General features: G+C 35.6%; 1 protein-coding gene across 21 annotated transcripts in view; it reads right to left on the reverse strand.

The window, feature by feature from the left end:
• Positions 1 to 26,721, reverse strand: part of LOC106667768 (ensconsin-like) — a 296,020-nt gene that overhangs the window by 61,041 nt on the left and 208,258 nt on the right. For 3 of the 21 annotated variants that reach the window (XM_014395927.1, XM_014395921.1, XM_014395916.1), the window contains exon 1: positions 22,500 to 22,641. The exons of the other annotated variants lie outside the window; for them this stretch is intronic. In XM_014395927.1, coding sequence (XP_014251413.1) covers positions 22,500 to 22,626 — 127 coding nt within the window. In that variant the 5' untranslated portion in view covers positions 22,627 to 22,641. Of the gene's footprint in view, positions 1 to 22,499; positions 22,642 to 26,721 lie in introns of those variants that run through there. 21 annotated transcript variants of the gene reach the window in all.

The raw sequence follows: 26,721 nt of genomic DNA on the forward strand, positions 1-26,721 counted from the left end.
TTCGTGGTCCGCTTGATAAATTAATATCTTTCAATTAATTAAGGTTTTTAGTTGAGATAAAAAATTCAGTGTCACGAGCGGGATTCGAACTCACGACCAAGGCTTGATACGCCGCTACTCTACCACTTAAGCTATCGTGACTTCGACCCACTTGGGCACTAACTTCCCATCTCAACCCCACCTTTTATTTTCCCTCCTTTTTGCCATTTTTCAAATGTCGTGTAATCGGATTGGTTTCTCGGCGACAAATATAATGGCCACGGAGAGCTTTATTGAAGTATACTTCATTTTAATTCATTAAATTCGCTATTTTTCGTGGTCCGCTTGACCAATCAATACGTTCAATTAATTAACGTTTTAGTTAACATAAAAAATTCACTGTCATGAGCGGGATTCGACTCTTTATCTCTACTCAAGTGGATCGAAGTCACGATAGCTCAAGTGGTACTGTAGCGGCGTATTTAGCCGAAGGTCGTGGGTTCGAATCCCGCTTGTGTCACTGACTTTTTTAATCTAAACTAAAAACCTTAATTAACTGAAGTTAAATATAAATAACGATCACTTTATATTAGAAGTAGTAAATTCTGGAAATCATAGGGATAGACATCACATTCTTTACAAGTAAAAAAGGTGTTTTAGCATTTTTCAACTTTAGCACAGAACTAGAGTAAATTGGTTGAAGAACAGCAGATAACCGTTACTCACAGAAACACACATTCTCACACCCTTACCCTCAGTCTTACTCCTCTCTCACTCCGAAAACTCACGTTCAGTGTAAGAAAGTTCCGAAAATCCTAACGACGCGAAACTAAAACGATCGATCGAACAATCAATCACTTTCTCTCACTATTTTTCACACAATCTCACCCTCTTTGAAAACCGCCGTTAAATGTTAGAAAGGTCCAAGAGACCTATCTTGCGTAACTCAATAAAACGATCAATTAATCAATATTTAAAGTTTTACAAGATTATATAATTTAAAGAAAATTTTTTTACATTTAACCAAGTTTTGTAACGAGAAAAAAATTGAAGGTCAGATTTTTAAATGTGTTGGTTGGCCTGCGGGTTTATGTACATAGTATGAAACGACCATTAAAATCTTAACTGGGTCTTTACATTTTCAAGGGTTCCTCTCTGGAGATGGCTTAAAGTCGAAATTAGTATGAAACTAGACGAACAGAGTTAAGTGTTTATCAACTTCGTTCGCAGGATAAATAAATTTTTAAAGTATGATACTAGTCAAAACATGTTCCAATGATTGGCCAGTTGAGGCTGAATCAGAATTTCAATTAATGCTATAAATCACGTCTGGCCTGAAACTCGGAAATGGAAAAATGGCAAGTTCCAGCATCGGGTGACATTCCCATTTGTGGTTCTTCTACAGGAAATAATATACGAGAGAGGAAAAATATAAAAGGGGCTGTATTAATTACTTGTCACCTTTTGAGTAATAGTATGTTTCATCGGTTGTAATTTGAAACTGACTTTCATGGGAATGTTTGCCCAGGGAAACAATTATCTGTAGATGTAGCGGTCTCATTAGAGATCTATTTCACGAGTGTCACCTGCTTATATTAATCACATAAACTAGGCTAATCTTAACCACTCCCCAGAGGTAAGATACGGTAGTCTATTTAGGTGCAAATCAAACGCCCCGCCTTTGCCTTGTAACCCCGGGCTCGTGGTTTCTTCACTCGTGAATAATTCATCCGAGCTGACACCTTTGACTGTTGTAATACACTCTGTCCGAATTTTTCATTCCTTTATTCGACAAGATCGATAATCGAGGAGAGGGAACGATGGAGTTCCACTCGGTGACGGAGATGGATTGGCCACGGAGAACCGGGGGCTGCGGTCCCGAGAGACCAGGTGGTTCCTTCGGATCAATCGACCATGAACAATTTCACCTGATGTTTTCCCAATGTAGTAAATCCCAATAACACACCGAAGGAGTTTTAATTTTAAAAAAAATTATGTTATTGATTTTTCTGATTAATACCTATTTAGAGATATCAGGACTTGTTTTTCTATTCCAGGCATGATTCTTCGCACAGGAGGGCTCTGTCGTTAGAAACAAACACCAGCAAAATGATATTTGTATATTGCTATTTTAAGGCTATAAAGGGAAAGTTAGAAAAGCTAAAAGCTCCAAATATTTAAAAACTGAATCGATTAAAGATGCTGTATATCACGTTTGAATTTATTACCTTCCAGCCCGAGCAAAAGAGATACGGTAAGTTAGAAAAAATTGGAAAGGAGGTTTTCCAAAATTTATACCGAGAAAGGGTTGGGGACAAAAGAAAAGTTAGTTCTGTAAGTTTTTTTATCTCTGCCTTAAAAGCCACAAGAACAGCAAGGTTAATACACAAGAAAAAAAATTGTTGATAATTTATAATTGCTATCACAAAACGACCTATGCTTTTATGCCAAAAGGACCCTAAAAAGTTTAACGAAAAAATAAATTAGCCTTGGGTAAAATAGTTAAATATATTCAGCTAGTTTCTGATAAAAAAAATACTTAAATTCCCACAATTTTATTTTTACTTATTTTATTAGTATTTTATTTATTAAATTGCAGGTCTATTGGACCAATGACGGTAATCTGAGTGGCAGAAGATGGCCAGGTGTAGTATGTTCTATCAAAAAGTATATCTATGTTCAGATACTATGTTTTTACTCATGCTCAATCTAGCAAACATAAATAATGAGTTACTATGAGCAAAAGAAATACGGTAAGTAAGAAATAATTAGAAAGGAGGTTTTCCAAAATTTATACCGAGAAAGGGAGTTGGGGACAAAAGAAAAGTCAGTTCTGTAAGTTTTATTTTATCTCTACCTTAAAAGCCAGAAGAACAGCAAGGTTAATACACAAGAAAAAAAACTGTAGATAATTTATAATTGTTATCACAAAACGACCTATGCTTTTCTGCCAAAAGGACCATAAAAAGTTTAACGAAAGAATAAATTAGCCTCGGATAAAATATTTTAAAATGTTCAGCTAGTTTCTGATTAAAAAATACTTAAATTCCCACAATATTATTTTTACTTATTTTATTTATTAAATTTCACGTCTATTGGACCAATTTCGGTAATCTGAGTGGCAGAAGATGGCCAGGAGGTGTTGTATGTTCTATCAAAAAGTATATCTATGTTCAGATACTATGTTTCTACTCATGCTCAATCCAGCAAACATAAATAATGAGTTACTATGAGCAAAAGAAATACGGTAAGTAAGAAATAATTGGAAAGGAGGAGGTTTTCCAAAATTTATACCGAGGAAGGGAGTTGGGGACAAAGGAAAAGTCAGTTCTGTAAGTTTTATTTTATCTCTACCTTAAAAGCCACAAGAACAGCAAGGTTAATACACAAGAAAAAAAATGTTGATAATTTATAATTGTTATCACAAAACGACCTATGCTTTTCTGCCAAAAGGACCCTAAAAAGTTTAACGAAAGAATAAATTAGCCTTGGATAAAATAGTTTAATATATTATAATATATTGTATTAAATTTGTAATATATAAACAACTAGTTTCTGATTTATTTAAAAAAAAAAAAACATTATTTTTACTTATTTTATTAGTATTTTATTTATTAAATTAATCCATGTTTGTTTGGTGGTCATAATTGACTATATTAATTATTCCAATTGATAAGTCTTTTCATCTAAGATTTTTGGTTGAGATGAAAATAATAATTATGTGGAATTTTATTTAATATTTTATTTATAGTTAAAACACAAATTTCCATTAAATATAATGCGATGATGCTATAGACTTCTTTCAAGACAATGGAAAAAATGGAAAATATCGGGACTTAACGTCATCGAATTTTCTTCTTTGAAACACTTGATAAGCACGGGCTTGGGAAGACTGACGTTTAAATCCGAAGGCGTTGGAAACTTTGCACTTTCACTTTGCCCAATTTTGAGCGGGGCTTCAACTAATTCATCCTTGTAAATTAGGCTCCCTCTGAAGTACAAAATTAAAATTGTTAAAAATTCTTTAGCAATATTTCTTAAAATAAACTTGAACTTATTTGAATATAATCCGCTTTACACGTATTTTTATCTTTTTCACAGATTTTTTCGCGAAAAACACTAGTCTTACAAATTTTACTTTATTTGACTTATATTACTTTTTAGCTATGTTATCAAAAGAAACGTGATTGATGTGAGCGAGATTGGATTTAAAAAGCTGAGGGATTGCATTAAAAAAACTGAAATGAATTTGTACTATCTAATTCCATTTCCAAGGAGAAAAAAGTATCAAATAAATTGGATGTTCAGGTAGAACAGATGAATAGAATGACTCAAACTTTTTCACGTCTTAAAACCAAAAGGTTAGATATTTAAGTAGTTCAAATGTAACTAGTTATAAATCAAAAAACCACTTGATGTTTCCGATCGATAGAAACTAGGAACTTTGTTGACATCCTTGTCAATTTTCTAAGCGTTAAGTCCACGGTGAGGAAAACGAGGGAACTCCGACTTTATTTAAGTCCTGTAGAAAATTGTAGAGTAGATAAGGACTTCGTCAAAATAAAATTAGAAAAAAGATGAGGCAAGAATGTAGCTTTACATTTCAGCGAAGGTAGTAAAAACGGGCCTAATGGTGCAAAGGTGGTCATTTAGAATTGGAGCCTAGTTGCTAACGAGTGTCCTCCCAGCCCATTCAGCAAGGTTTGGGGGTTTGTATCAGATCCAGCAAAAAGCCACTGCCCCCTTGCTAATGACCCCGTAGAAACATGCCTGTTGGAAAATAAACTACGCACGCGATGTCACCCCCAACTGATTCCGTAGTCGTGTACGGTCGACAATATTGATTTTATTTGATCTGGCAGCCTGCCCGAAAATATTGTACGTCCGCCTGGCTCATTTCCTCAGAGTAATAGCCTCCCTACGGTGACTTGCAAATCCGTTCAATCCTGTCCATTTCCGACGAATTATCAGGCTAAAAACCAATTGCCTTTTGCAGCTCAAATTCTGAAATAATTCAGTCAATCAAATCTAGAAATAACTGGGTCAAAAGTACCTTTAATTGATCATTTCACATACAAGTGATCTGACAATTCAACCAAATACAGCCTACGAAGCCATAATCAGCAGAAGACCTTCAATCTTTATATATTTATTTAAATTTGCAACTATGAATAAAAGTTAGCATATAAGTTAGTTTAATTATTCTAAAAACCCAAAGCTTAAAAAAAGGTGAAGAAAGATTGATCATACGTAGGGACGTATCAGAAAAAACAGCATGGAAGAAAGACTATCATTTTATTCTCGTACACGAACAGCTCAAAAACCAAACCGGACCCTGGGAAATTCACGGTTATTAAAGTAAAAATTTCGACTGCAAAAACCGAGGCAAGTGCGCGCTGGTTTACGTAGATTAAAAGGCAAGAACATAGTTACTTCTATAGCCAAGCTGTACTCACGTAGAGTATGGGACTATAAAGGTTCATGAGGAAAAAAAGAAACGGTATTTTGTCTTGGGTTCCAGAAAATACAGGGCAAAAATGTACCACATGAATTGTATACTTGACAAACCTTCTGTGTAATTTCAAACTGCCAAAATAGGCAATACTCCATACCCGATGGACAAATACCCCAGGACAAAGTCAGTCGATGAACGCCTGGCAGTCTAAACTTAAAAAAATCTGCTGCAACAGTCAGCAAAAACTTATATGTCTAATGGACCAATGACATGAGTGGCAGAGGATAGCCAGGAGGTGATGAACGTTCTATCAAAAAGTATATCTATGTTCATATACTGTTGTAAGCCGGCCCCCGTCTTAGCAATAAGTTAAATTGTAAAATAAGAACAGAATAGTTAAACGAGGAAAGGTTTCCTTTGAAGGGGCACCGCCCAGATGGGAACGACGTGACACATCTGGCAAATATAGCTTAGACATGGTTACCCAGGTAGACAGCTAGGTAAGAAAGGGGTACATCGTAAATTGGGAATACGTCAACGCTGTGCTAGACCGCCGTCTTTTTCGGCCCCGCTGCGGCGTGAGATCTCCCCCCGACTTTTGAGTTTCCTCTCCGCCCCTACCCCGGGAGAGACCCGGTATAAATGGGATGACTGGAAAAGCAGACAGGCAGACAGTCAACAGTCAAGCTGCAAGACTTACCCCAGTGAGCCAAGACCGAGGACCGGGAGAGAAGCAGCCACACTCCGTCTGGGATTCATCAAGAGGACTCAGCCAGCCAGAGCCAGCGAGGACCAGCCGTTGCGACCATCGAGCCAAGTCAGAGGTCGAGGGAAGAGATGCTGTGGACACTGATCGTGGCGAGCATCGTTTGGGGTAAGTCCCTTTGTTGATAGACTCATCCCAGATTTAGAGTTGTGGCTGACTTGCAGATTAAGTAAGATTCCGAGGTTTTTAAGATTAAGAGAAAGACTTGTGTACAATAAATGTTACTGAATACTGTCTCTGGTTTATTGAATTCTGGAACCTTACCTTCCCCTACACAAGAATAAGTAGCGACGCGCTAATCTCTTGTCACTTAGAGAAAAACAAGCGAAGATCAAGAGATAATTCGGCCGCCGCGCCGTCGTCCGCTTACACTGTGTAAGGCAAAGATAATGTTTCTACTCATGGAAAGAGGAAAGCTCAATATAGCAAACATATTTGAGTTACTATGAAGCTTCTGGAGAAAAAAGCCTGAAGTTAGATATTTCACAATAGCCGATATTGGAAGAACTATGTATAGTCATGTTGTCCACGATGTCCACGATGTCCACGATTTCGAGGTGAAGGAGAAAATCAGTAGTGAAATAGATGATTCTTGAGGAACAGTAGCGTAAAAGAACATACTACAAGTTACTTTACCTAGATTTCCAGCATATCCAAAACGCTATATCTACGCCGTGTGCTTGATAATGAATACATCAGAAGTCAAAACTTTTCACTATAAGACGAAAAAATGGGAACCAAAACACCCATGCCCAACAGGCCTTGAAACCTTGATATACGCCTTAACTTGCGTGGGCTGTACAAAATATTTAATATAAGGTTTGTCACTAGATAGATCTATAACAGCCCTGATGAGTCATGATTCTTGTACTTCGTCACGTCAGTTGTAGTACAAAAAGTCGTGGATGTCGAAGCCCAATCCAATTTGGATGAAATCCTGGCAGATTCTTAGGGAGCTGCATCTACCACACTAAAAAAATCTGTTATACAATTCATAACGCCACTATTTTCGTAACAAGATGTCACTTCAGGATCTGAACATCCCAGAAGTTGCCCGAGTTATAATTATGTTCAATAGATAACCAAACACCTCATCATACTAAACAGTGCATGTTAAAAGAAATCTACCACTGGACTACTCGAGTCATCCATCTTACTAGTTAGGAATGACTATAGTTTAGCTATATATATACGTTAAATAGATTAACGTACACCGTAAACTTATCTACAGGAAATTCAAGACTAATTTGTAAGACTATGAATGGTAAAAGGTTAGTGTATCCCACCTTTATTACTACATTTTAAATAATTATTATTTAATAGTGACTATTAAAGTAATTCCAGTAAATACATTTATTATTCAAGATAATTAGATATTGTTAAGATATACATATTTATGTAAAATTTAGTTATGAATAAAGGCAAGAAAACTACATTTGCCCAGATGTTTCTCAATTTTAATGTATCATTGTTTAAGATGCTTCCTTGGGTAAAAATTAAGGTAGAATTTCAAGAAAAAGCGTCCATTTTCAAAAATAGAAACTAATTAAATTTTCACCGGATTCGTTAGTCGGTGTCAACAAAGTGTCCTTTTGAAAATGTAATACAGCCGTTAAACGGGCTTTTTGAAACAGACTCTCAAAGGGCGACAGGGTTTTGGGAGGAAGGGTACAATTATAGATTAATATTAAAACTCCAGATGATCCGAATGGGGTTTAATAAAGAGAAACAAGGAAGCCTTAAACGAAACGGCTTTGTTGCAACTCAGACAATAGAGGAAGGGGCACAAGGCACAGGTCTTTCAAGTCCTATCTAGAAAAGGTCATTTCCGACAAAAAAGAATCGAAACCCTTTCGATAAAATTAAAATCAATGAAACCCGTTTCGATAAAATTAAAACCAATGAAACCTTCTAATCACAATTTATCGAATAAAAAAAAGAGAAAAAATTGAAAATTGTTTCAAAATAGTTTTTCTTTTTAACTTATATATCTCCAGCAACCGAGAAGCCCTTGAGCTTATTTAAAATTCGTTCAAAAAGTGGTGGACATGACTGAGTGAACAATAATGTGTACTTTCAATTAATTATTCTTTCTTTGTAAGGTTTAGGTTGAGATAAAAAAATCAGGGTCACGAGCGGGATGCGAACCCAAGACCTTCGGCTAAATAAGCCGCTGCCCTACCACTTGAGCTATCATGACTTCGATCCACTCGGACACCAATTTCCCATATCAACCGCACCTTTTTGAATTTTCCCTCCTTTTTGCCATTTTTCAAAGGGCCAAATTTTTCATCTCAACTAAAAACCTTAATTAATTGTAATATTTTAATTGGTCAAGCGGACCACGAAATTAGTGAATTTAATGATTAAAATGAAGTACACTTCACTAAAGCTCTCCGTGGCCATTTCATTTCCAATCCAATCCGTTTACACGACATTTGAAAAATGGCAAAAAGGAGGAAAAACTCATAAGGTGGGGTTGAGTTAGGAAGTTGATGTCCGAGTGGATCGAGGTCACGATAGCTCAAGTGGTAGAGCAGCGGCGTATCTAGCCGAAGATCGTGGGTTCGAATTTTTTTCATCTCAACTAAAAACCTTAATTAATTGTAATTATTAAATAAAGTTCACTTCCGCAGAAAGTAATTGCGGTACCACTTCCTCTTAACACGCCTTATGAGATTGTAGGGATAAGTTCGGTTGGGCAAAGTTTGGGCGAGACTATTGTGGTGATGGGAGAGTTGATCGTGGAACTTGGTAAATTTTTGGGTAATTAATTTTTGGATAAATCAGATTTTATGGTTGTGGGGGTTATATTGGAGCCGTTTTACTTATTAAATCCATTATATTTATTGTTATATTGACCAAATTACTTCTTTCAATTAATTAATCTTTTTATGTAAGGTTTTGGTTGAAATGAAAAAGTTAGTGTCATGAGCGGGATTCGAACCCACGATCTTCGGCTCAATACGCCACTGCTCTAACCACTTGAGCTCTCGTGGCTTCGATCCACTCGGACACCACTTCCCCATCTCAACCTACAACCTTTCGAATTTTCCTTCCTTTCTGCCATTTTTCAAAATTCGAAAGCATTCAAAATACGGAGCATTAATAATTAATCTGAGGACTTTAGACTGAAAGGATATTGGAAGGTTTAGTAGTACCCCACAGTACGATTTATAATATTATAATCAAATCGGTTGTAGTAACAGTTTGTAGATTGTAAGCTTGTTTTTCGTCGACAGCTTGGATTGTCGTTCTATAGTCCTAGCATCTTTTTAGGTCTTGTCTTTTCAGTCGTTTGTGTTGATTTCATGTGTGTCTGATGGTGCCCAAGTTGACGCTAAACGAATCTTCTAATGTAATCTCTGCAGATCTTTCGAAGCAACCACAGGATAGGGGTTAAAGGATAGTACAGCTGTGTCATTGGCAAAAGATGAAATAAGGATTGTAGGTGTAATGGGAACATCTGCAATAAAGCATATAGAGGATAGGTCCGAGCACACTGCCCGCGGTATTCCCGTGCCCAGAGAATTTTAAATTCAATTGTTTGATCACTGATTACAGATTTGTATAGGCTAGCTATAAATTAGTTCACCTGAAATAAAAGTCTTACCGTTGTACACCAACAACGAAGAGATACTGCCTTCCATTCGTCAAATAATTACGAATATACCTAGACAGCACACTGACGTGAAATCCTCACACAAGATTTAAGAGACAAGTTAACAGAAGACTTGGACTACGAAGGCTTCTAGGACCGAAATCCGCCTTGACCGTCAACACTAAACAAACCTTACACAAGACTTTTTTTTAACGAGTTATATGAACCCTCGGGGTGCCGGTTTTGAAAAAAAGCCCATTTTAAGTACGTCGGGTTCATCATACAATAGTTACTTCTACTTTGGAAATACTTATTGTAACTGTGGGGTTCTGCCACGCCATCCAGCGTACTTCCAATCACAATTCTTCAAATATCCATCAAGGCTCACTGCCACATCACTAACTTCACTATCCACCTATATTCCTTTTGCCAACGAACTGAACTGATCCTTTCCCGATTTCAAAAGTTTCAAATCAATCTCTCGATCCATCTGCTGGTACCGTCACGTCACCTTAATGGACGATGCCCTCGAGACCTCCTTGTCCCTAAATCCTTTACGCTGAGTGCCCAGCATTGGTTGGTTTCATATGGCATATGCCTTCCGAGTGCAGCTGTGGAACTTGTTAGTGCTGCGACCATATGAAAAGTGTCGTTATCACATTTGTAACATCAACAACAATATGTGTGAGGTACAAATAAAATAATTTAATTTAAAAAAGTATATGGAAAAAATAATCCCCCTTGATGCATTTCAATTTTCTGATTAATATCCGTATTTTAAAACTTGATTATTCAATGTACAGAGGGATAGTAGTAGTCATGATTAATTAACCATTGAATATTATGTTTCTTTGGCATATGTAGCTGGTCTAATTGGATAAATGAATAGCCTTCACCTTCTCAGGTGGCACTTGATGGTTAAATAATCCACCGGATACGCGTAAGGTGGTCTTTGGGGGGAGCACAGACTTAGAAGTGGTTAATGGAGGATCGTCTGGCTTTCCTGCTCAACTGTATTGTTTGATATAACCAGACCATTCATCCCAAGTCACTATTCTTCCAAATGAATTGTTTTGCAATTGGAGAGCAAATTACGAACGGAAATAACGGCCGGTTCAATTTCATCCGGTTGATGAATGCGGCATCTCAAGAAACTGTCATTACAGTGGATTGTTTGCGATTAAGCCTGGTTGTCGTCTGTCAAATCTGTCTTTTTCAGAACGTTACTCTATTTGTTTTCAAAGTGAAAATAGTTTTAATAAACCTTGAAAAAATCAACATGAAAAAACAACATTATCAAGCATGAAATAATGAATTCCTAAACAAAGAAAAATTTACCAAATTTCACTCCAGCAAGTACATTCAATCCCTGAAATGCTTTAATGAAATGAAAATGTACTTTATTCAATATTATCATGAGTTACAACTGTAAATGCAAATCCGTTATATTTAGTGATTATCTATTGATCAAATTACTTCTTCCAATTAATTAAGATTTTTATGTAAGGTTTTAGTTGAAATGAAAAATCTTCGATCATCTCGGAAAAATGGCAAAAAGGAGGGAAAATTCGAAAGTTTTAGGTTGGGATGGGAGTTGGTGTCCGAGTGGATCGAGTCACGGCAGCTCAAGTGGTTAGAGCAGCGGCGTATCTAGCCGAAGATCGTGGGTTCGAATCCCGCTCGTGCCACTGACTTTTTTATCTCGACTAAAAATCTTAATTAATTGTAATATGTTACTTGGTCAAGCGGACCACGAAATTAGTGAATTAAATGAAGTATACTTCACTAAAGCTCTCCGTGGCCATTTCAATTGTCGCCGAGAATCCAATCCGATTACACATTTGAAAAATGGCAAAAAGGAGGGAAAACGCAAAAGGTGGGGTTGAGATAGGAGGTTGTTGTCCGAGTGGATCGAGGTCACGATAGCTCAAGTGGTAGAGCAGCGGCGTATCTAGCCGAAGATCGTGAGTTCGAATCCCGCTTGTGCCATTGACTTTTTATCTCGACTAAAAACCTTAATTAATTGTAATAATAAAAACAACTCAATTATCGCTTCGGAAAATGAGAAACACAATACTTAGGGAAGGTTGAATTTGAACAATAATGTATTGGAAAAAGCAATGGAAATTAATACGAAGATACCTCAATGAATACCCGACGGGGAAGGAACAACGTAGAAGGTGTTCATGTTTCTATCTAAATTTGATCAAAAAGGGTAGATAAATCTTTTAGTAAAGAGAAATCGAAAAGCGAGCATTTTAATTATTAATTTATATTTATATTTCGATATAATAATTTTTTCAATTGTAATTTTCATACATTTCGAAGAATTTCTTGTTCGCCTTACTCCTTATTTAATCCGTTATCCATCAAATCCGGATTATTTCAGTCGTGGAGGTTTTTATGAAGGATAACGATCGAATGTACTAATGTGTAATTTCCAAACTAGAATTTTTTGTGTAAAAGATGGTCGAAAGATTCTGAAGTCAAGTTGGGTCAAATTTGGTCTATTATTGATATTGATTTTGGTTTTTATTCATCAAATGTGGTTTCTATTAAACTTGAAGACTTTTCTTAATGAAAATATATTATAATTGTCAACAATGTTATTAAAAAAATGCGAGATAATTATTTCTGTGTTAAATTTACTATACAATTTATCGTTTTAATCGTATTTTTCATTGATTTTAAACAGTTTCTGTGACAATAAGCGATAACTTGATTTCAGCTATCCGTCAGCTACAACAAGGCCCGACTATGAAATAATATCAGTCAGGTCATTACGGGTCCTTTGGAGGTCTTTCTCGCAGCCGATCTAGAAGTCGTAGCGCAAGATTGCTTCATGTTGGAAAAAATAATTAAACCAACAGAATAAAGAATGAGGTATGGATATTTATATTAAGATTGCGAGGCGTTGAAAATTTCTAATAATTTAAGCTCTAGGTTGTCGAGGAGGACTGTGGACCAGATGTCGAAAGGCAAGCAGCGGAAACTTGGACGACTAGCATATCCACCGACAAAAAAATATTAACCCATAATAGTTTTTGCAGAGATAAATTATTTGAATACCTGAGTTAATACAAGTTTTTAGTTGCATATGTGCCTTTTATCAGGGTATGAACGTTGAAAGAGAATTGTTGAGTGTGTGTAGGCGAGTCAGCTACAAGCCCGCGTAAGTAGTTTAAGTTAATATACATTTGTAATCTGATAAGGTCCTAATATCAAAACCACCCACAACCCCCATGTGTGAATGTATGCATAAGCGTGAATGGTTAAGTATATGTGAGTGCAGACTGATCTGTGTCGGAATGTAGACAGGTCGATCCAGTTATTGTTATCAATGGACAGGCGATTGATTCACAGATTAATATTAAAAGTTCGGTGGCTAACTTATAATTGTAAGTTTTGAAAGGTTATGCCCTGATGAATGAATGTATTTATTGGCGTGAATGGTCGAAGAGGTTGCACCTTGCCTGCCTCCCTATTGCAGTTTATGTAAAACCTTTGCGTTACTTTTAGAGGGTATTATTTGTAATACGATGAATGTGTAAATTCTATTACGTACTTTATGTCGAATACGTAATAATGGGTTAAAAAGACATAAAATAATACCAGAGGCTATAGCAGTCACCCCGAGAAAAAAACCGATTAGCAGAATATTTTCAAGAATTGGGGTTGTTGAGATGACTTGGAGAAAACGCATTATAAACACTTAATGAATATGGAATGAAGAAATGTAGAAGGAAAATAATGGAAATAGACGAGGCCTTTGGAAGATGGATCATCATAAAACAATTATGGTTCTATGGAAACATAAAAACCATGTCACGAGTTAGATGAGCTTATAGGGTAAGGAAGTAGGTTCTTTAATAAGCAGGAACACGGGAGGCAGAACTTTATGAAGAAAACGGGAAGAGGAGTGAAAAGAGAGATAATTATGGAGTGGATTGAAAACTGAATAAGTACGAAAGTATCCAAATTCGCTTTAATGAATTTGAATGAATTAATGAAGATTTTTCTAGATCAATAATTTACAATGAGCTTCACGTTTCTGATTCTACAGTATTACCTCATTCCATAATAATTTATTTTTTGTTAATTACATTGTGTATAGGTTCAAGTACAAATTATCCATAATAAAAAACTATGAAAGAAAATAAAATATGATTTTATTTAGAGTCGCGTAATTTTGTCAATTACTAACCGCTCTTACAGTCAACGAGATTAGGAGGGACAGATATGGGAGAAAGAGAAATTGACAGTGTAAGTGAGAGAGAACAAGAACGACAGAGAGACAGAGTTAATCACAATAATGACAATAATTATAATAGTATGTGTCCATCAAGTAGATATAGTAGATGAGCCCCACATATTGAAGTTGTCAGTCCTTGGCTCCTTATAGAGAGTGAGTAGGAATTGAGAATCGGGCTTTATCATGGCAAGAAGTAATCTTTGGGGAAACAGGGCTGTTATTGTACATATTATTTAATAGATATCTTGTTTTATGTTTTTGGAGACTAGTTTTAATAGGAGACTCAATGTTTATTGTTTAACCTGTTATTTCATTTTAAGGATACTACAATTTACCGAGCTTCTTTTTCTTTACTGTTACATAAATTAACCACAATTTATATTTATTTTTGTGGAAGAAATATGAGTTTAAGCCTTTTTCATATTACTTTACCAGGCTTTAAACATTGTAAGTTTTCAAAGCCAAAATAGTGTATATTAGGATGTGCTTTTCAAAACCCTCTGATCTTAGCACATTTCCTGTTTAAATATTTCTTCCGAGAAAGATCATTTATAACGATGGATATGATTGAAAAAAAATCCCCCCGGAAAATAATTTAAGCTCTTTGGGCGTAATGAAAGAGACGTTAGTTTAAATAGGAAAAAACGCGAAGCAATAGTCATCATGACAGTGCAGGTTTAATTAAGAAACGTTTCACTTCATGACATGAGTCTGGGAAAGGGTTTTATTGATATTTCCCCGGGCTCAAATCTGCCAGGAATGTTAACACAAATATTACTAAGATCCCTGTGTAAATGTTTTCGAAAGGTCCTGGGCTAATAGGGATGAATGTTTGCACTTTCAATTTGGTTGAATCGTGATATCGCTTGCTTTGATATCAACATTAAATAATCTGGCTCTCTTGAAAAACAAAAATAAAATCCAAATTGTAAACTCCAAAATCATGTACCAACATGTTTACTCTCAATAATCTATGACTAATCTATGCGAAAAACGGTTACGGTGGTAAATTAACTGTTGATAATTGATTTTCTTTGGTCTGCTATCATAGCTGATTCTGTTTGTCAGGTCATTTGGAACTATTCAACGAGAACACAATATCTAAACGATAATTGTCTGACAGGAAAATTAATACTTAATTAATAACGTGTGGTGAGTAGTGAACGTTAGTCGATAATTATTCGTGAGATGCGGTCTGGTGTGATGCAGGTTTCAGAAAAACATTTTCCTTATCGCGCCAACGTTTCGATCTTTATTGAGATCATCTTCAGAGCCTGGGATTACAAACATTGTTTAAATTTAACAAATACATGTAGGATGTGGAAAAAAGTGAATTTATACAATGCAAAATATATTTTTTATGTTCAGTGCCAGTGAGATATTGCTGTTTTATGTTTATACACTGGCACTCTCAACACGACACGCAATAATGGCACAATTACACAGAAGACAAACTCTTTGAGGGAGTAGAAATACTTTGATTGAATATAAAAAAACATATCATGTTCATCAAGATCGAAAAGTTGGCACGATAAAGAAAATGTTTTTCTGAAACCTACATCACACCAGACCGCATCTCACGAGTTTGAATAATTAATTAATTATGGTAGTTTCTTAGTTCCTATGACATATATGCTTGAACATTTTCCATATACGAGTTAATTGTCATTAAAAACCGATTTCTTCTGAAAGTATTTTTCTATCTGTACATAGGAATAATTTGTGAAATCCTTATAAAGACATGATAAACGCCATTCTGTGTAAAATAGGAAAACGAAGTAGTATTCTTTTTAAGAAAAACAGTGTAAATCATCTTCAGTATGTTTCAAGAAACGAAGTTCAACTCCCCAGAGAAGTTAATGATTAGGCCCTTCTTTCTGCTTACGTCTAGTTACTTTTTTTTATGATCATAGGGCGGTTTTTCATAGTTAGAGTAGAGTTGTAGGCTCAGGAGGCTTTTCGACAATCCGTACCTCCGGGGGCACTTTGAACCACCTCGTCTTGATAAATTACCTTTACGAAATCCGACTTGGGATAGTTTTCAAGAACGGACGTCCCGAAACTTTTTGAGAGGCATCCAAGGGCGAGGGGATCCCCTGTTCTGCAGGGGTTTCAAACGCATTAACCTTTTGCAAATCCAGTTAGCTCCCATTATCCTTCTTCCCTCGTCGCAAACACAAACTCGTTCCACTTTCCCTTCAACAAGGGGATTGGGGAAATATTAACTTTAATCGCCTGACTGTCTTAAAAAATCCGACCCTTCTCGGATTCCCAATTTGTAAATGGTCTCGCAAAGCTTGTTAGGTGTTGTTTGGTCAATATTACCTGACGTACTGCCGCGTTCCTTCGTTTTCAGAGACTAGCACTGTCAACCAATGGAGGATTAATTCAAACAGCTGCTTTGTAGCTAATAGTATCTGGTCTGAAACTTTTTTCCCTTTTTTGTATAAAAACAGAAATATCTTGAACTAGATTCCATCTAAATTAAATATATCACTTTTCATGGAGTCCCAAAGAATCTTAAGTTAAGTTCCATATCTGATGATGAATTATTTAAATTCTAAAAGCATCTTATTGCCAATTAACAACTTGATTTCTTGGCCAATGATTAAAAAATTACTTTATTTAAAACAGTGAATATACAATAATATCCTGGTAAATAATAGTTTTATGATAACCCAAGAGAAAAAAAAAATATAAACGTAAATATACATGCTAACTTGTATTAAAATATCAACTTTGAAGTATTTTCAAATCTATGTGCAATCTATTTTTAAATGAAGGCTTGAGACTTTCGGCTCATAGACCTCGCGGTCAGGGGTTCGATTCCCACAATCCCCTCTGGCCTTTTTTCACGATAAACCCCACTCCCACGCCATATGAATACACATAATAATAGTCTCCTTGGCTAATATGCATCGATTATAAGGCCATTAAAAAAACGTACGCAGAAACCTGAACCATATTCTTCAAAATAGCATATAGTAAGAAAAAACAACTCATTTGGTTGATCGTAAATTGTAAAAAAAAAGCCAATCATTTTCCAGTCTTTCGACAGATTTTTACTAAAATTCAACCTATCTTTTAAATCATACGGAAACTCGATACTGACCTTCATTATCCCTTCACAAAAATTTCATTAGTATCCATCACATTGCCAATGTATATATAATAACTAAAGTAAAAACAAATACAAACACGTCGGAAACAGTTTAAAATATATAAAAATGTAACCTATTTTTCCATAAGATGAGAAACAATCCTCACTCATTATACCTTCATAAAAATATTCACGACTAAAATACAGCCCATCTGTCGGATAATAGAATAAATAAAGCATATAAACAGGCAAGAAATATTTTAAAATAGAAGAAAACATAATCTTTTCAACTTAGATGAGAAACATGATCTTCATTCTTCAATACATCTTTATAAAATATTGACGACGAAAATATAGCCCTTCTGACGGATAATAGAATAAATAATGCATATAAACAGGTAAGAAATATTTAAAAATAGAAGAAAACATAACCTTTTCAACTTAGAGGATAAACATGATCTTCATTCATCAATACATCTTTATAAAAATATTGAGGACGAAAATATAGCCCTTGTGATGGATAACAGAATAAATAAAGCATATAAACAGGTAAGAAATATTTTAAAATAGAAGAAAATATAATCTTTTCAACTTAGATGAGAAACATGATCTTCATTTTTCATTATATCTTCATAAGAATATTCATGACGAAAATTTGCTCTTTTGATGGATAACAGAATAAATAAAGCATATAAACAGGCAAGAAATATTTTAAAATAAGAAAATATAATGTTTTCAACTTAGATGAGAAACATGATCTTCATAAGAATATTGACAACGAAAATGACATCTTTTTACAATTTATACTCCAAATTTGAACTTCATTCTTCATTATTCTTCCACAAAAATATTTATGATTAACGAAAGAGCATACCTAGTAGATCAAATAACGAATACAGATAGGCAGGCCAAAAATAATTTAAAATGTAATCTATTTTTGAAATATGGTCTTCATTTTCATTATTCCAACATAATAATATTAATGACTAAAATAAGGTGCATGTGATGATAACATATTAAATGAATACCGACAGGCCAACAACAGTTCGAAATTATCTATGTTCTGATGAAATTATGTACGATCTACGTTTCAATTCAGACGAGAAAAAGAATCTCGCACTTCATTATTCTTTCATGGGAATCTAAGCGATTTGAAAGGTTAGCATTTGAAAGACAACATATAAAATTAGGAATATACACATGTCAGAAATAGTGTCAAACATAAGAAAATAAGTATAAGTTATATTCAATGAAAATAAGAAAACGAACCCAATTCTTCTTATTCATAAAAAACATCATGACTACAGGTTTGCATTTGACAGAACATATTACAAAAGAATACAGGCCGGTAAGAAAAAATAACTGGACCTTCATTATACCTTCGAGAAAATGTCAAGACGAAAATAATGCGCATTTAATAGACAAACGAATAAATAAAGAATATAGACAGGCCAAAATTAGTTCAAAATGACGTCTTTATTACAATTTATACGAGAACTTTAATGTTTATTATTCCTTCACAAAAATATTTATGATTAAAGAAAGAGCATGTGATACTTAGTAGATCAAATAACGAATACTGATAAGCAGGCCAGAAATAATTTAAAATTCAATCTATTTTTGAAACATGATCTTTATTTTCAATTATTCCTACATAAATAACGTGCATGTGATGGATAGCATATTCAATGAATACCGACAGGTCATGAATAGTTTAAAATATATGATATCTACGATATATTTTACAATTCAGACCTAAAAAAGAATCTGTTACTTGCTACTTACGTACTTCATTAGTCTTTTATAAAAATCTTCATGATCGGAAATATTAGGATTTGTAGGATGACAAATAAAATTATGAATATAGACAGGTCAGAAATAGTAAAAAATTAGTAATCTGTTTCACAATATAGATGCGAAAATGGAACCTGATTCTTCATTATTCCTTTATAAAAATATTCATGATTAAAGAAACAGCATATGATGGATAACGAAACTTCGCAGGCCAGAAATTGTTTGAAATATATATGAAAATACCTGTAACCTTTTTCTATTCAAATAAGAAAATAACCCCATTTTTCATTATTCCCTCAAATAAATCTTCATGACTCAAAAAGTTAACATTTTTTGGATAATATTAAATGACGAATACAGGCTATTTCTGGAAGAATAGTAACTTGAAGGGGGGCGTCATTGGCCGTAACGGTTTAGGCGTTGACACGGCCCTCATCACTGTAAGGTAAAGGTCCCGGGTTCGAATCTAGGAGCCCTGCATTGGAACCCGACATACTTACAAATGTTTTTTTTTTTTTTTTTTTTTTTTTTTTTTTTTTTTTTTTTTTTTTTTTTTTTTTTTTTTTCAAAAACATCGGCACCCTGAGAGTTTATACGACCTCTGCTGTTGCGAACCCTCAAAAAAAAGAAAAAAAGATGGAGATTATTTAAAACATAACCTATTTTTAAATGGGCACTCTCCTGATACACAATGATGATACACAAGAATGACACAATTACGCAGAAAACAAAAACTTCCAGCCCTGAAGATGTTATCCATAAAGATCGAAACGTTGGCACGATAATTTTTTTGCAGTAGGTGTCCTCATAGTTCTCTTGCGGTTGCCCTTTTTAGATAATTCTGCGAGAAAATGAGATTTTTAGGTTTGCATTATTCGAAGCTAATCTTTTTTTTCAGTAGATGTCTACAAGTTTCTCTTGCGGTAGCCCTTTTTAGATAATTCTGAGAGAAAATGAGATTTTTAGGTTTGCATTATTCGAATCTAATCTTTTTTTTTCAGTAGATGTCTACAAGTTTCTCTTGCGGTAGCCCGTTTTAGATAATTCTGAGAGAAAATGAGATTTTTAGGTATACTCTATTCGAATCTAATCCCAATCGATTGAACTAATTATAAACAAATACACAAATAATATAATAATGATAAAAGGATAATTTGGTGGAAAGGCGATTTTTTTGCAGTAGGTGTCCTCATAGTTCTCTTGCGGTTGCCCTTTTTAGATAATTTTGCGAGAAAATGAGATTTTTAGGTTTGCATTATTCGAAGCTAATATTTTTTTAGTAGATGTCTACAAATCTCTCTTGCGAATGAAAGTGTATTTCTAAAAACTACGTCACACCAGACCGCATCTCACGATCTCCGAATAACTATTTTTAAATGTAGGTGAGAAATGTTATCTTCATTTTTTAGTATTATTTATATGTATAATGGGAATTTAATAATTACGGACAACATATTAAACAGAATGGTCAAAAATGTTTTAAAAGGGATAAAAACAAAAAATATTAAATTTCGTACATATACTTTGCTCATTTCGACTACTACTAGAGAGAGCATTTGAGAGATAATAGATCAAAAACTGGTCAGGCGGGCCAGAAATTGTCAATTTTTGAGGTATTCGGCTTTTTGAAGAAAACTTGCGGAATTTTGACAATTTGCGGAACGAATTAACTTTTCTTAAATCCTGTTTGAAATGCACACGAGACTTGACAGAAATGTCATAACCGGCGCAATTGCGGTTGTCACGGGTTTGGAAAAGTCAGTGGCGGGCCTAAACAAATTCCCGCATTTATCCCTTTTATACGGACCCTCGAAAAAGAGGAGATCCTTTTAAAAGACGAACATTTAAGAAATACCCGCCCACGATGGTCTCCATTATCGGTTAAAACGATTTTCCCAATTCCTTTTCCACATCTAGAATTACAACTACACACTCGCGATTATTCCACAAGACTTATGTACATTTAAAAGTTGTTTTAAAGAAGTCCCTTCTCACCGACAAGGGACTTTTGCGACGGTTGAGATTATAAATCAGGGTAATTGACCCAGTTGTCCTCCACCGCGGAACTGCAGTTTCCGTAACTTCGTAAAACTCAAAAGGCCTGCAAAACTTGATCAGGGGGCTTTATTAAATAATATAAAGCAGGGACGCTCTATTCTATTATTTTCATAGTTTATGCGTGTTATATTCAAATTCATTTTAACTAAACCTAAAATTTGAATTAATAGAGATGAAATAACTAGAATTTAGTTAGACCTCGATTATCCATAGATATTAATGTAGGTTTATTAGAAGAAGTGCATTTAACGAGAAATATATATTTCTTGACTGTCTAAGTTAAACTTAGACTGGAGGAAAATCCAACCATGACCTTGTTCTCTTGCGAACTATACTAGAAACTTTTGTCAAACTGTCACTATTTCCACCGCGCACTCCTACGGGAAAGAATCAAGCCACAGGGGTTTTCGGATTCGTATCGGAATTTATAAAAAAAGGAATAACAATGAAGACAACATGGAATAAAGAGCGAACCTGTACTGGCACGACTTTCCCACCCTCACCGGTTTCAGAACCAAGCTCCTCGTATATCTAGGACGTTATCCCAACATAGGAAAGAGAATGTACCGTCTACGCCTAATTTATTGCCGTTCTAACGGGTACTTTTCTCATCGAAAGCCTTAATTAGGACTTGTTGAAATAATCATTAACGTCGGATAAAGAAAAATAAGTTTATGTAAGATTAAGGGTCGTAAGTCATATAAACATGTTTTAAGGCACCTAAAGATGTTTTTCTTGTAGTTGATTAAAGATTTTGATTTCGATTAATCCTGTAAACGGAGAAAAAATATTAGACATAATGATAGTCATTATCAATTAGAAAGTCGATTCTGCCGATCCCTGTACGGACAGGGTAGACGGCATAAATTCCAAGTACGTAAACAATGCCGGTTATGGATTAGGTCCTTTGGTCCTTTAGGAAAGGCTTGAGAGAACAGGCCGTGGACACAAAGGAAACGATTTGATATGCGTTTCGGGACTAAAGGTTCTTTACATAAGGACATTTCGGTTTTCGGTCCAACGGTTCTAAAGATTACCATAGTGCCTCAGTCAACACATTGTCCAGGGGAAGATTTTGGTTTTATGAAAGCGGTAAAATATAAGGGTTAAAGTGAATAATAACTAGTCAAAATTGTTAGAGGCCATTTTTGAACGGTGATCTTTCAGGATGAGAGGAATAAGGGGACAAGAAAAGCAATAATCGGCGATTTTTCTTCAAATTTTAATATTTGTTTTTTTGCTTTTTTGTGATTCGTTACAGATTCAGTGTCTTTATCAATAGAGTAGTGCTATTTTTTTTATCAATAGAAATTGATGATCCCTGGTGCGCCTTTAGATTTGATCTCGGGTCTGCTATTTTTACACTACGTCACTCTTCGGTGGGAGTTAATTATGATTAATTTATTTGCTGGGACTGTCTTAAATTAAGGTTAAACGTGATTGTACGAAAAAAAAAATCAAATGGCTCCAGGTTCGGGTAATTTTGGCAGGTACCTTGATCTTCCTCCTGTTCCTCTTCTTCTTGGTCAAGAGCAAGTTGGTCCCTGAGTGAGATGATGTATCCGAGGTAGCCGCTGGCCACAGCACGACGAAGGGTCTCCCGGCACAGCTCCGAGAACATGTGGCCATGGCCGGCAGGAGGCAACTAATCCGGAGACCACGGTTCCCAACCCCCTCCCGAGTAGTCTTCCAATCGCGGGGGAGCACAGGAACCCCTCGACGGTGGGGACTTGACGAAGTTACCCGGACTTAAGGGAAAACGTCCCCGTAGCTCGATCGGACTTGAAGGACTGGGCTGACATGGCCGAGGGATCTACGCGAGAAAAAAAATAGAAAACGTTTTACCGAAGAGGGAAACACGTATGAATCGACCCCCTGCGCGCGCACTAGTCACCCCGCCACCCGAAATCCTTGGCCCCCCAGGCCCAATCTTCCACTAATTACCGGTATAAAGAAACTGAGAATTTCTTTATCTTAAATATTTACATTGCTTTAAATCCTAAGCAGTAATTTCCTCGGAGGATTAAATGTATTGCTTAAAGCTGGCAGAGGACAAACCTTTACCTTTACTGCAAAACATTAAGGCGAGTACAAATAAACCATAGCTGAGATTAAAATTACATATTGTTTTTGTATAATTTCACTTGTAGTACTAATGCACCAAAGTACATTAATAACATCAGATCCGCTGTACCACAGGTGACTACATCGTACTATAGGAGGTTTAGAAAAATGACGATTCTTACTTCATATTCAATGTTAGCTAATAATAATTCTCTCTTATAGAACAGTTTATAAATCGTGAGATTCCTTCTGGAGGGTGAAGAGCTGTGATTACTCCAAACAATAAACTAGTAAACAGTTTAACTAAGTCATGTAAAAGTAGGCATAAAATGGGTCACATTCCCAAGCATAGAGCAAGAGACAAACTACTAGGCAATCTATTTTACATTGTCCATTAAAAATAAAAAGCTCACATAAGACATCGAACAAAATTGGGCATAGGAGACAAAACTCAGACAACACTAATCCACTAGATAAAAAATCGTATATCTATAAAACAGGAATAACACAAAATTCCCAGAATTAATCAAATCAAAAACAGCCTAAGAGAAAGAAAATACGGCACACTCATTTGACACTGCACGACGGACATTTCAAACGGGATAGATTAAAGAAAAAACACAATAACCAAACATTGATGAATGCGAGAAACCAAAACACGCCCGATAGACCAAAACAACGAGGATAGGCAGACCCAAATGATCGAAAAAGAAGAAGCTATTTGCTCATAAATAGTTGATTGATTCATTAAGAAAGGCCAAGACTAAAGGGTAAATGCAGTACAGCCATCGATAAGCTATAGCATAGTTTAGATATGATGATAACCTGAATAAGCAAGGTAAGCACTAGAGAGTTGGTATACTACGGACCATCGATTTTCTGAAAGTTCAAATGACATCGTGATCTTCAATGATGAAGACCATTGCTTAGATAAGATGATAAGTCTGATAAAACAAGGTGGGGACTATAAGTAATGCAGAACTTTCAAGATCCCAACCAATATTTGAAAACTTGAGATCATGTGCAGGAAAGATGAAGGCTTGGATTGCTTGGATAAGATGGTAGTCTAAAAAAGCAAGGTCAGGGCTATATGCTATACAAAACTATTTAAATTCCATCCCATTCCTGAAAGTTGGAGTGAGATCGTGTCTGCCAAGATTTAAGATCATTGCTTGGATAAGATGGTTGTCTCAGGACTATACGTTATGCAAAACTTTTAATTAGATTCTTTAAATTAGATAATGCAAAAGTTTTGGTGTGTCCACCAAGTCTGAAGAAGCGAAGTCAGGACGGTAAGTTGTGTAGTAACTAGATCCATCCAATTCCTGAAAGTTCTAGTGAGATCGTTTTGACCAAACATGAAGGTCATTGTTTGGATGTAGACTAGAGACAAGAACATAACGAAAGAGTAAGAGCAGTACACGCTACATTCCCTTAAATTTGTGAAAGTTCGAGTAATATCGTGTCCAGTGTGAATGATGGTCACTACTTGGACAGGAGATAGCCTGAAGAAGCGAAGTCAGGACTTATAGGACATGCAGAACTAGCATGATTTCATATAATTGTTAAAAATTCCGAGGTGTATTGCTAGACCGCAGGATGAAGACTAGTTCTTATCTGACGAAGGGAAGTCGGTACACTAGCTGAACTTCTCTCATGAAAGTTCGAGCGACCCCGAGTCTATCCAGAATTGGATCATTTCTTGGATAAGAAAGTAATCTAAAGAAGCAAGGCTTGGACTGTTGATCGGATCGTTTTAAAGTATGCGTTGGAACAACGATGGCGTTATGCGGAAACATGTGAAGGCAAAACCAGTGAGAACAGGGATAGACCAGCCTTGATTTCAGTGAAGCTCGGTCATGTTTCAACGGTCCTTCGAGAGGAGCTTTGTTAAATGCTTATTTTCGTTATGACTAATTTTGAACTGGGATTCATACTGTTGTTATCTGACAGACAAGCTTTGTTTTCATTGTAGAAGTTCGTAGAACCTCTGTGTGCTCTGCGAGTGGTAGTGCTCAATCTTGTTTCTGCCTTGCAGCGATTTATTTCGTTTTTCAAACCATCTTGCACTGTCTGTAAGATTTTCTTCTCCCATCAGCAATACCGTATGCCTAATATGTTGCAACAAGGTTGATGAAGGGCTTATAAATATCCATAACCTTAGTAATGAACAATCAACACATTGGACTGGTTTCAAGAGGGCGAGATTCAATTTAAGGTAGCCGTTAACTTAACAGACATAAATTCTGTTGTTTCATTAAGGGGAAAAGAGGAAAGGCCATTTATTGTCGTATCGGTAACATTTACGCTTAACCGCCTAGCCGTATAACCTGCGGACTACGTTAACTTGGGAATTCGCACTTTGCGGCATTTTATGGGCCAATGAAACAGAATTAAGCACAGACATCAGTACTAAATATAAGTGGAATTTCTAATTATAAAGTTTGTATTATTAGTTTAAATGCATTAAGGTAATTTTTTTACACTGAAATAAAATATTTCTTTGATCCGTTTTATTTCGCTTTTGTCATACGAGTTTCCATATTCCAAATATTCAAATTATAGGTATTTGCATTTCATTTTAACTCTGTGGAGCTCCGATACTGACAATGATAACATTGATCACCCCTTCGCTGTTGAAGGCTCAAAAAAAAAAAAAAAGCTCATCTCAATATCCAATTTACGCAATATTAACACTTTCACTGCTGATTACGGCGGTTATATCTCTTTCACGGGTCCAGAAATTATTCATTAGACGGTAACAGAACAACGGGACACGAGTGGTATGTCAAGGGGTAAAAAAATATATTACATTAACTCAACTGATAACGGGAATATTTAGGCCCTTGGAGTGTTTGACCAGCTAAATACATTTCAGTTCCCTTCCATCACAAACGATAAATAAATTTAAGCTTTTCTCTACTTGACCAAATCTTTCGTCCAATCCATCAAACATAACGTAAATTTTTTTGTATTTCAAAATGGATTATTTCACTAAGATTTTCTACTAGTTATGATGGAATATCCAAAACAGTGGATCAATTCAAACGCCAAATACAATCGTGTAACGTTGAGAGTGATATAATTTCAAAAAACAGAGTTTGTAAACGTATTTTGTTCAATATTTATTAGTCCTCTCTGTCACTCTCTCGATCTGTTATATGTCTCTCATTTCCTCTTTCTCTTTCTCACTCACATTCTCTCACATTTATTCACTCACTTCGGCTCTCTTTCTCACTTACTATTTCTTTCACACTCACCCCCCTCTCCCTCTCTCTCTCACTCCCTCTCATTTATTCATTCACTCACTTAATACTGCTCTCTTTCTCACTTTCTGTTTCTTTCTCTTTCACTCACCTACTCTCTCTCTCTCTCTCTCCCATCTCACTCTCTATTTATCTAATTTATCATGTCGCTCTCTCTCTCTCTCTCTCTCTCTCTCTCTTTCACTCACCCTCTCTCTCTTTCTCTCTCACTCACTCACCCTCTCTCTCTCACTCTCTCACTGACTCACCCTCTCTCTCTCTCTCTCTCTCTCTCTCTCTCTCTCTCTCTTTCGCTCTCTCTCATATATTCACTCACTCCGGCTCTTTTTCTCACTTACTATTTTTTTATCTCCCACTAATTCATTTACTCACTCTCTCTTTCTCTT

Source organism: Cimex lectularius, unplaced genomic scaffold, assembly GCF_000648675.2.
Source record: "Cimex lectularius strain Harlan isolate CLEC.00 unplaced genomic scaffold, Clec_2.1 scaffold87, whole genome shotgun sequence".
Lineage (NCBI taxonomy): Eukaryota > Metazoa > Arthropoda > Insecta > Hemiptera > Cimicidae > Cimex > Cimex lectularius.